At 37.6% G+C, this 12,279-nt stretch overlaps 1 protein-coding gene across 7 annotated transcripts in view; it reads left to right on the top strand.

Moving 5' to 3' along the window:
- The first annotated feature begins 6 nt into the window (after window positions 1–6).
- MCM9 (minichromosome maintenance 9 homologous recombination repair factor) overlaps window positions 7–12,279 on the top strand; it is a 59,640-nt gene continuing 47,367 nt past the window's right edge. For 4 of the 7 annotated variants that reach the window (XM_023754179.1, XM_006089209.2, XM_014456234.1 and 1 more), the window contains exons 1-5: window positions 7–18; window positions 2,143–2,453; window positions 4,157–4,473; window positions 5,620–5,701; window positions 10,589–10,789. In XM_023754179.1, the coding sequence (XP_023609947.1) occupies window positions 2,150–2,453; window positions 4,157–4,473; window positions 5,620–5,701; window positions 10,589–10,789 (904 nt within the window). In that variant the 5' untranslated portion in view covers window positions 7–18; window positions 2,143–2,149. The remainder of the gene's footprint in view (window positions 19–2,142; window positions 2,454–4,156; window positions 4,474–5,619; window positions 5,702–10,588; window positions 10,790–12,279) is intronic. The other 3 variants (XM_023754181.1, XM_023754180.1, XM_023754178.1) reach the window with 1 other exon arrangement.

The following is a 12,279-nucleotide window of genomic DNA, read 5'->3' as shown; positions in this document are numbered from 1 at the left end:
GACGCTGCGCATTCGCCCGTAAGTGACAGCCGCCGCCTCGCTTCCCCGTGTTTATTTTTTTCTCCCCCAGTTCGTCCCAAGTCTTGCCCACATTTGCTTAGTTCAAAACTATTCAACTCCAGGACGGTCCGGTGACCGAGCTGCCCCGGAGCCGAGCCCGGAAGTGCCCGAGACCTGCACAGGCGTTGTAGGTCAGGCTGCGCCCAGGGATCTCAGCGTGGACAGCAGCCCTGCGAGCGCGGCTCGAGCGCGTTTGGACACGGGGCTGAGCGGCGGGCGGGGAGGGGGCGGGTCCCAGGAAGCGGCCGGCCCAGGCGAGGGGGCGTGGCTCCTGGCAGGTGCGGCCCGGCCACTGGACCGGCGTTGATTCCCTGGGAACCAGCTAGTAGTCAGTCCCCACTTATTCACCCTCCTGGTTTTCATTGTATTTTAACCTTAAATATTTCAATAAGAAACCGGAAAGGGGACTCGAAAGTTACAAAAGAATAAGTGTCTCCAGTTTGTATCTATCTGGGTGTGTAACGTTGATTGGGTTAGCAGTCTCCTTAGAAACAGTTGATCAGTTTTGCACAGTTATTGAAAATGAATGCTATTTTAAAAGAAGATGCTCTGTTTAAACAGACGAGGCGAAGTTTAATCTGACCTGAATTTGAGCCATGAATTCGATGGCTGCCCCCCTCCTGCTCTGTGTGGAGCTGTCTTTTAAATCGCTAAACTGGTGGCTCCAAATTTAATATGCGTTTATAGAATCTTAAAGATTATCTTTGTAGCCACTCTTGGGAGTACCGTTTTGTTTTTGTTTTTTAAAGCAAAGGCCGCACCATGGAAATACTGTATGATTAGTTCCTTCCCGGGTGCTCTGTCTGCTTTTCACTTGGCTGAGTGCATATTCCCTAACCCAAACGTATTACTTAGCAATGTAGTGGCCCTGATTTACATATACTCACGGGTTAACCTCTCACTGGCATCCTGTAGTTGTCAGGATTCTTTACTCATCTTTCTTTTTATAGAGCCTAGTGCAGTCAATGTTAGTTGAATGAAATAAGTCAAATTAATGTACACTTGTTCTCCAGTGTTCTCTCTGTTTCCAAACCAAAGTGTCTTAAATGATCAAGTTTAGACACTTTATTTGGGATTGTCACCCCATTTAAGTTTAATCCTTTTCTCCTTTTTGCTCCTATTCATATTACATTTTTTACCGCTGTTAGAGTGCTATTACATTGATCTGTCCCTTAGTTCTCTGAGGGGATATAGGACCTTTTAATTGTGCTTTTATTTCAAAGCATAGTGCCTTGTACGTGGTAGGTATCTGTGTGTACATGAACACAGAATGGGGTAGGCCCTTTTAATCTGTAGATACAATTTGTAGATACAAATTTTAAAAAATTATTACCAGGGGAATAGGATAGATGATGTAATAAAATATACTGTACTTATTAATCTTTTTTTTTTTTACACTCTTGATGGCTGTTTTTTTGCTGAAGCCAATAGTTTTCCTGGATCAGAAAGAGAAAATAGGAAATAAATTCACCTCCAAATTGAAATTTCTAAAGTCAGTCTAATAACTATTCAAGTCATAACTGGTGATCAATCTGAATAGTAGTGTATGTTCTGTTTATGTAGCAGAATATACATGCATGCATGGGTGTGTCTCTGTGTGTGTATAACTACAGAGACAGAGAGAAAGAGAGAGAGAGATGTTCTTTATATGAATAAAACTCAGAAGTAGGACGCTTGCAAAGAACTCTACCAGGAGAAACTTTAGCCAAAAGACTGGCACTTAAGATTTTATACTGGAGAACAAGTGTATGTGTGGAAATTAGTTAAAGAAAAGGCAAGGACCTTTTACATAATATAGAGTTAATGAGGAAGAAATTTTGGGAAAAGAAAGGGGAAAGACATTGGACCATTTTGGAGTTGATCATCAGTACCAACATAATTCTTTACCCACTTAAAAATAATACATTTACCAAATAACAGATAATTTAGATCTAATTGAAATGTAAATTCAGGCAATATTTTGAGATTATAGTGTGACCTAAAGTCAGGATGATTTACAATCACACATTTTTTGTTAATTTGTGTGTAAGTCTAGCAACAAAGGTATAATACAGTTCTTTCTTTTTTTCTTCTGTTACCTAGGTTCAAGATGAATAGTGATCAAATTGCACTGGTTGGTCAAGTGTTTGAGTCATATGTTTCAGAATACCATAAGAATGATATTCTTTTAATCCTGAAGGAAAATGATGAAGATGCTCATTACCCAGTTGTGATTAATGCCATGACCCTTTTTGAGACCAACATGGAAATTGGGGAGTATTTCAATGCATTCCCCAATGAAGTACTAACTATTTTTGATAATTCACTGAGAAGATCAGCCATGACAATTCTCGAGTCCCTTTCTCAGCCTGAGGGTGTCTCCATGAAGCAGAATCTTCATGCCAGGATATCAGGTGAATCATTTAAGAATTTTATTGCCATCTTATTCTCTTTGGAAGATTTTTGAGAAAGCTTAACACATATTGAATATATAATACTAAGAAAAACTGTTATTTGTACTTCAAAATATTTTCATTGTGCAGTTGATATAGCACCAGGGGGTATTCGTGAAGCATTCCACAGAAATTTGGAAATAAGTTTGTTTTCTGAGAGTTAAATTGTAAAGGCAACACAGAATAGAGCAGAGAATACAAAAAAAATTATCCTAAGCAAAAGTATGGACCCTTATTGGCAAAATATGATATAATCTACGTCAATATAAATACAGAATATTTTCATTAGAGAGTGGGCAAGTCAGTCTTGGAAGCATAGAAAAAGAAGTCATAGAGGCAAATGTTGGCGGTGCCCGCCATGTTTGTATAGTACATAGTATATGGAAGCGAGTCTCAGCAAGCAACAGAAATTTCGAGTATCTGTGGACTTGTAACCTGCAACACTAAATTAATGTAATCTGGTACCTTAAGCATTCAGCTCATCTGACTAATTTGCTTTAAAAAAAAAAAATCCATGCTTCCCAAACCACCTTTCGATTATTATTATTATTTGGCTTTCAGAGTAGATATATTCTCAGGGAGAAAATGTGCTAACCACGAAAACTTAAAGGATAATCATACCTGTTATGATTATTTCTCATGAGCTTGGCAAATTTGACAGATCTGTCTTTTGTGTGCATACTTATCAGGTTTCAGAGCTACTAAATTCTGAGGCCTAGACAGTGGACCATGTGACATGATAAACCTGTTAGAAGGCAGCCTTTGACTATCACAGCCAGCATTGCTCTACTCCAAAGATACATTAGCCAAACATGAGAAAGGGCATTTCCACATAAAAAATTTCTTTGGCACTTATCAAGTTGCTTTTTTACTAATGGTGAAAATCACAAGGTTTTTAAAAGATAAAGTGATTCTATGGGTAAACCTCTAGGTAATTCACGGGTTGGAAACACTGTCAGACTTACATATTAATGAATCCCGAACCTAACTGAAAAAGCAGTGGCCTTCTAGCACTGTGGCATTTGGTCATTATGCTACCATCTCTTTATCACTTTGCATTGTGGTTTACTCAAAGAGTAATACATTGCCCTGAACGGTTTGGCTCAGTGGATAGAGCGTCGGCCTATGGACTGAGGGGTCCCAGGTTCGATTCTGGTCAAGGGCATGTGCCTTGGTTGCGGCACATCCCCAGTAGGAGGTGTGCAGGAGGCGGCTGATCGATGTTTCTCTCTCATCGATGTTTCTAGCTCTCTATCCCTCTCCCTTCCTCTCTGTGAAAAATCAATAAAATAGATTTTTTTTAAAAAAGAGTAATACATTGATTTTACGTGTGACTGGTAGCAGTATATTCTTTGTCGAATGTAGTTATAATTATATACTGTATTTAGATCCTACTGAGATAGCCCTCTTATAAGAATGAATCCTTTTTTTTAAATCCTGGTTATTATATTATCTAGATATGTACTTTTAAAATGAGTCCACTGATAACTGTTATTTGATAGAATTCTTTTCTATTTTCTTAACTCCATCTGCTTTTTTTCTTAAGTAAAACTCAGAGTTTTTCCACCCTGAAATTATACTTTCTTCCTCAGGAGATATGAGAAAAGTATATTCCATGGAGTCAAATGCGAAGGTTGATGTAGTTTCTTCTTCTTCTTCTTTAGGTTTGCCAGTTTGTCCTGAGCTGGTGAGGGAGCACATCCCTAAAACGAAGGATGTGGGACACTTTTTATCTGTCACTGGGACAGTGATTCGAACAAGTCTGGTGAAGATCCTGGAGTTTGAACGGGATTACATGTGTAACAAATGCAAGCATGTATTTGTGGTCAAGGCTGACTTTGAGCAGTATTATACCTTCTGCCGGCCCTCCTCATGTCCCAGCTTGGAGAGCTGTGATTCTTCAAAATTCACTTGCCTCTCAGACTTGTCTTCATCTCCAACCAAGTGTAGAGATTATCAGGAAATCAAAATTCAGGAACAGGTAAATGAGCAAATCAATGAGAAAATGACAAATTTGTAGAAGTATTATTCAGCTACGGGCAGATTGCCAGCACTAGGGAACACAAAATGGATTACAAATGAAACTTATGTCATTATTTTGTAGAAGATCAAGTGTGAAACTGTTGCACATATATCAGAATATAGTCTTTAGAGACCATGATATAAACATTTTTTTATGTAAAGCATTGGCAAGAGGATTGTGGAATGACTTAATAATTATGTTAAAATTAAGTGAATATTTAAGAAGTTCAAATTGGATCTTCTTCACTAAGGGATAGGAGAAAATTAAATGGGTTTAATTGGTTGTTAAACATTGGAGTGGGCCAGATTTAGGGTTTAGGCCTAATTTTTATTTGCTATGCCAAATGATGTATACATAACCACTCTTTCTTACATGAGAGTGAACCTGATTTTTGTTTTACTTGCCTCTTAAACGCAAAGGCTTATTCAGTGTCAAGAATTTAGACTTCTGTCTTTCTACACCATTCTTAACTCATAGTTTCTGTTTTTATGGTTGTCTATATTCCAAAATGGCAGCTACAATTCGATCACATCTGTATCCTAGTCAGAGAACAGAAAAAAGGAGGATAGGCAGAACCACGTGCCATGTCACCTAAGTGTCCATTTAAGTTGTCTCCTTCAAAATCTCCTATAACATGTCTACTTACATCTCATTGGCCAGAACTTAGTCATATGAGCACACCTAGATGCAAGGGAGCCTGGGAGATTCAGTCTTTTTACTGGGCACTTGCTCATGTAGAATAAAACCAGGGTCCTGTTTCTAAGGAACAGGTCTTATGACTAGAAATCAGGAAAGAACTGCCTTTTTATTTTGGGTATATAACTTTATTATTATGTTTAGTAGTTGGAATTATTTTGACCATCCACAAGGTAGATTATATTTGCAGATGTTTTCCAAATATTGGTGTTTTTATTTTATTTTAGTTATAGTGAATTCTTAAACTGATAGTATGCACAATTTACAAGAAAAGTCTGAATCCCTATCAAAGTTAGATTGTATTACAATACTAGAGAAATATAAATGGTAATTTCAAGAATTGCTAGACTTCAGAATACTTAGCACATATTTAAGCATATTCAGTATCTGTTTTCTTTTCTTTGCTAGGTTCAAAGGCTAGCTATTGGAAATATTCCACGATCCATGAAGGTTATTCTAGAAGACGACTTAGTAGACACTTGCAAATCTGGTAAGAATGAACTTTTGTTAGCTTATATAGGAGGTCCTAACATATTGATATAGAAAACCACTTTATTTTCCCAAGAGTGAGTGTGGAGACTTAATTGCCTACCTTGAGAACAGAGACTGGCATGGAGGTGGGACAGGACAGCAGGAAAGAAGCTGGGCTGGAGCTTAGCGATCTAGTCCAGCTGCTTGTTTTATAGATGAAGAACCTGACTTGCCTAAGGTCCCTTGGAAAGTTAAGTGCCAGAACTGGAACGTGAACCCAGATCTGTGGACTTCTAGTTTGGGACGCTCTTCAGTGCACCATCGCTTCACAGGAGCAACTTTAAAAATGTTGGTTTTAGTGGGCAACTAGATAAGAACAGAAACAAGGAGGGATAGGCTTCAGAGGGTCTGACTCTGTCAAATGCTGCTGCAGCCTCAATGGTGTCTAGAAGAAAGAAGGTGACTGTTTCTCTCTGCTCTGTGCTGGTCTTCTGTCCTCCGAGGGTCCTCAGTGTTTCCACTAGCCAATTGCCTGAACTGGGAAGGAACTTGAATCAAACTGAAAGAGCTGTGGGTGGTTAACATGGATAAGCCTCAGGAAAGAGATGACAACCAACTTCTGTTTGTTGGAAGATTGTCATATAGAAATGGAATTGAAAGTACAGAAGAGTTGTTGGGTTTCAGTGGGCTGGAGGTGCAGGAAGGTAGACTCAGTATCTACTAATCAGAAGTGTCCAGCATGGGCCTTAGATGATGGTGAGTTTAAGCAGAGGATGTGCAGCGTCTTGTTACCTATTTAGGTCTCATGATCTGGAGATCTACAGTGTTCCAGGCAAATTACAGACTCTCTGGGCCTCAGAGCTGTTCTGAAAGTCCGAGGCTCCAGAAGCCTGGTTGTTGTGATGTCCTTCTTAGTTCTACTTTAATTTTTAGGCCAGACAGATAATTCCTAAGCTCTCCTTTGCCCCTCTCAACTTTGTCTCCTCTTACTCTTCTCACTGGAGAGCCTGGGAAGAAGCAAACTTAAGAAGTACATGTGGAAGGGCGAGGATTAATCTCAGCCCACGGCTATAGAATGGAAGTGTTCTACATTGACTTTTAAACTTTTGTTTTTACAAAGAAAATGGTAGGGAAAAGTTTTATTTGAAAAATTAAGATATTAGAAGGTTTTGTAAATTAGCAGTACCACCCAAACAGTAAATACTATTCTGTCTTTTGCAGGAACCACATTTAAATATCATAAGTGATATTCTTAATAAAATTTGGTATGTTTTTTTAAATGTATGTGTTGGTGATAGCTTGATAATGAGAGAGTAAGGGTTGCTTTCTTCAGCTATTGGTAGAGGGTAGGGCTTAAAATTTACATGGCACTGGTCAGCAAAGGGTACAGATCACAGATAGAAGCAGACTGCCTTCAAAGTGATCATCTTAAAGTTTTAATCAAAAACTTTGTCTAACCAAAGTACTTGATGTTTTCCATATATCAACACAGGTATCCTCATCCATACTTCTTCCTCACTGTCATCTTCCCATACTGACAGAAGACTCTGGTATAGAGCTTGAGAGTCTTGGGTTTGTAGACTCAGTCCCAAACAAAGTTGTCCTCAGAGCTACACATCTTTCATCAGTTTCGCTAAGGCTCCAGTTTCCAACCCAAGAAAAGGAGAATGGAAGCCTGTCCCCTTAATCCAGCATCTTCTGTTCCCTGCATGCATTCCCAGGCCTATCCAGACCATTGTCTGTGAGGAGAAATGAGAGCTTATCCTTTCTCTTTCTTAACTGTTATTACAATTAATCTAAAAATTGCCTAACGATTTCCACTCCTTTTTTTGACATTTAAGTTAAATTGAAGGCGGGTCAGAAAATGGAAATGATTGCTAAAACTTAGCTGAATATCAGCAGTTGCCTTTCAATTCACCTGCTTTAAATATTTCCCATTTTCTCTAAAGCACTCTTCAACTATAAAAACAGCACAGTTGGATATGCTGGGCAATAACAGGTATACCTGATCTCTTACTCCACATTCCAGTTCTCCCCTAAAGTCAGATAGAAAATGCTTCATTTTGCCAAATTCTATCATTTCCCTTTTTTTAACCTTAGATTTCTCCAAATGCTTCATTTAGAAGATATTTACTGAGCTGATATTAAAATGATGAGGCAAACACTGTATGGAAATAAAAGAGTTCATTATCTAGAGTCATTAATAATTCTTTATCAAAAGACTCCCCCATTCATCCAGGAATCACCAACTCATACACTGAGTGGCCAGATTATTATGACCACCCCATCAATACAATGAAGTGGATTAGTTATGCAAATAATAATAATAATAAAACCTTGAGAATATTTGCTTAGGAAGTTTTCAATATTCAGTATTTTTGGAAGTGTCAATGAAGTACTGATGGGGTGGTCATAATAATCTGGCCACTCAGTGTAGTTTGAAATTTATGTCAAATACATTAACAATTTATAGTTATCTAAACAGTATACTAAGGAAATAACAGCTTTGATCATGGATTTCCTGCTAAATGGACAGGTCTGTGTCAGAGTACCTTGTTCATATAGGACCCTAGATTTTAACCTAAATCTGTAATGTCTGGATCAGCAAAGCAGTGCTTATATGAGCTTAGCCTGAACATGAAATTATCCTTTGACAGAGATTTCATCTAACTGAATTCTTTCTACACAGAAAAAAACACACCTTAAGGTATTTTCCTTTCACAGGTCACTAATAAAAAAGAATGTATGGAAGCAGTCGGTCAACAGCTATTTTTTCATTTATCCATAGCTATAAACTTCTGTAAATATCAAAAGACATAATTGGCATAATCCTTGTCCTTTGGGAATTTACAGTCTAGTTAGGAACCCAAACTGACGTTGCAAAGTAATAAAGCTGGAGGTTATGTGCTGAAAGCTGGCAGGGCAGCAGATCTGAGATGGGTCTGATGGGGATGGCTGCAGTAGTAAATACACTGCAGAAGACAGAATAGCACAAAGTGACTGGACTGGATTATATGAAAGTAACAAATTTAGCTTTCTGCAAATAACATTGTTTATAATTTTTACCATAGAAAACTAAAATGAGTATTCACTTGGAGTGTCACATGTACCCCATAATTGTTCTGATGATCACAGGAATCTGCCATTCAAAACATGTATATATGAAGGGCTTTTTAAAGGTATCAATTGCTCTACAAATGTAAGGTTAGGTTTAGTATAATAATAGCTAATATTTATTGAGCACTTATATTTCTAGATACTGTGTTAATTTACAAACATTATTTGACTTAATTATCACTATAGTCCTGTGATATAAATATAATTATTCCCATTTTGTAGGTCAAGACATAGGCTCAGCAAAGTTAGGTAACTTGCCGAAGGTCACATAACCAGTAAGTGGTGGAGCTGGGATTTAAGTTTAAATCTAATGAGTCAGTGTTCTTGGCCATTCTTCAGTACTCTACATTTTCCACATTATCACCGCTATTGAAGTCAGATTTTTACTAGTATGTACTATATTTAAAAGTTAAGTTCCTCATTTGACTAAATTAGGAACAACCTAATTATAACCCATAAAATGACCCTAGTAGAGGATTGTTCCAATGTGCATATAAAGTTGCCCCAGTTATTTTCATCTACAAAATTTGGGGTAGACAATATAGTAAATGATCATTATTCTTGATTGAGTTTGAAAACCACCAGGCAGTAGCTTGGAAAGGATTTTAAAAACAAGTGTAAAGCACCTATTTGTTATTTATAAAGTTGCCTTTGGCTAGAAATATGCTTTCTATTCTGTGAATTGCTACCATTGGTTCCATGCATTTAGCCTTTACAGTACACTTCAGAAAATCAAAAGCTGTGTGGATTACACATTGCATATTAAAATTTAGAGTCTAAGGCATTTTGCACCAGCAAATATATATTTGACACAACCTTGGAAATAAAGATGTGCCTGTTAGTTCAGAGACAATATTATTGTGCAAAATATAAACACCAGGATTGGGTTTGGGGGATGTCCAACATCCTGTGTTCAATAAGATTGAAATCTCTGGGGACTAGGATTTTGTCTTTCCCAGTGCCAAAATATTGAATGGCAAGCATTCGTAAAAATTTGTTACTGATGTTTTGAATTGTATGTAATAAGCACAGAAGTTAGTGTTTGGAGAAGGTGCCTATAAACTACCAAGGCCTCTTAGGAAAATCTGTAAAAGTTTACTATCCTGTCCACTAGGAATTAGAGAGTTTCCTAAGGTGGGAAGGAACCAACCAAGAAGGAATAAGCAGGGTTGTCTTTTGGGCTTTCATAGTCTATTCAAAGTTGTTTTGATGTAGAACAGGTATTCATTCATTCATTACTTTGTTCATTCATTCTTTTGTTCATTTAAAAAAAAGTTAGTGAATACAATGTTAGTAAATGTGTTAAGTAAAAATTAATCTATAAATTACTAAAAGTAGTATGTCATCACTAAATTCTTTCCTTCCTGACAGCAAACTGATTATAGTTTAATCTTTTGGCTGCATTTCTCACCTCTTTAATGAAATCTCTGTGGCTTGAGATTCTGAGAGGATGAGCCTTTCACCCAATATGATAATGATGAATGTCATCCAGTAAACTATTTTCCCAGTGAAGGGTAATAATTTGGTGCGATTATAATGTGACAGATTAAGAAAAAATAAAAATGCTGACTTTTGCTTTTAGTTGTACAGATACAAGTGCCTGTTTTTAAAAAAATTAGGAATCTCTGGTGGTTTTTTCACCCAAATTGTTTTCCGAATGAGTGTTGGATGAGTGTATAGCACTCTGAACCGTGGTCAGGAAGTGGTTTATGTCCTTGTCCTTTGTCATGGGAGTCTGTGCCCAGTATGCAGAGTGCTACTGCTGGACTCACTTGGTGCTTTTTCCTAGGTGATGACCTCACTATCTATGGGGTTGTCATGCAACGGTGGAAGCCCTTTCAGCGAGATGTGCGCTGTGAAGTGGAGATAGTCCTGAAAGCCAATTATGTCCAAGTAAATAATGAGCAGTCTGCAGGGATCATCATGGATGAGGAGGTCCGAAAGGAATTTGAAGATTTTTGGGAACACTATAAGAGTGATCCCTTTGCAGGTTTGTGATTAAGGGTATAAAGCTGATAATTATTAATGGCATTTCATTCAGTAGTTAAACATGTTGTCTCTGATTGGGGGTAGCCTTACATGTCCCATAACTCAGCGACTGAGTGCACAGGGTAGTAGCATCAGTCAGTGCCTCTAGCCACAGCCTCCCCTGAAGCCCTTTTCTGGCATAGCCTCTTCTATTTAGAGATATGGAAAAATAAGGCTGGCTTCCAAGAGGTTTTTCATTTCTAACAATTTTAACATCTTATACTGCCAAAGTAGTTTCAGAATTTTCTACCTTCTTTACCTTAAATAGGAAAAACTCATCCTATTATGACACCTTGTCTGATGTCCTTTAAATTATATGGACATCTTCACATGATTTTAGCTGAAGATTTAAAAATAGGAGCTACGTAGAAAAGTGATGAGAAAGATGGAAAGATGCAAAAAATAAGCTGTCATCACAGCAAAAATTTTGATTATGACACTAAGCTATAATTACATAGATTAAAACATCACAGCCTTTGAGTTTATAAAGTATTTTTAATAAAAATCCCAAATGTATAAAACACCAATTAAATCTTCAAATGCCTGTTTTCATTCTTCCTTGGAGGTATCTTCTGAGAAAAATAAACCAAAGGCAGTAATAGGCTGTTACTTTAAAAAACAACAACATTGCCGAAACCGGTTTGGCTCAGTGGATAGAGCATCGGCCTGCGGACTGAAAGGTCCCAGGTTCGATTCCGGTCAAGGGCATGTACCTGGGTTGCGGGCACATCCCCAGTAGGAGGTGTGCAGGAGGCAGCTGATCGATGTTTCTAACTTTCTATCTCTCTCCCTTCCTCTCTGTAAAAAATCAATAAAATATATTTTAAAAAAAACAACAACAACAACATTTTCTTCTTAAAAATATATATATTTTTAATATTTCAGAGAGGAAGGGAGAGGGAGAGAGAAAGAGAGATAGAAACATCAATGATGAGAGAGAATCATTGATCAACTGCCTCCCACACGTGTCCTGACCAGGAATCAAACCATGGCCTGGTTCATAGGTCAACACTCAACCACTAAGCCATGCTGACTGGGCAGTAATAGGCTATTTCTAATAAACTTCATCTCCAATCAACTACATAGTGATTACTTTATTCTTAAATCACATCTGAATTGGATAGTTATCATTACACCCACACAAAAAAGGCCCTGATTTGCCAAAATAGAGGCAGTTTGCTTTTATTTTGTGGCATGATATATTTTTTTGCTTATGTGTGTAGCACATATGATCATTCTTTTACCTGATCTATACAGAAAGAACCACAGGTCTCTATATTGTGGCTTTTATAAGCAAACCTTCTAGGAATCATATTTTTTAAAGAATATTTTTTCTTAAAATTATTTCTTAGGATCAGGTCCTTATAAAAATCTGTAACCCTCCCTTGGACCACAGTCATTCCTTATTAATCACAAATAGAGGCCTGGTGCATGAAATTCATGCACTCAGCC

This window comes from Myotis lucifugus, unplaced genomic scaffold (assembly GCF_000147115.1).
Source record: "Myotis lucifugus unplaced genomic scaffold, Myoluc2.0 scaffold_57, whole genome shotgun sequence".
Classification (NCBI taxonomy): domain Eukaryota; kingdom Metazoa; phylum Chordata; class Mammalia; order Chiroptera; family Vespertilionidae; genus Myotis; species Myotis lucifugus.
This window is presented reverse-complemented; position numbering and strand designations above follow the sequence as displayed.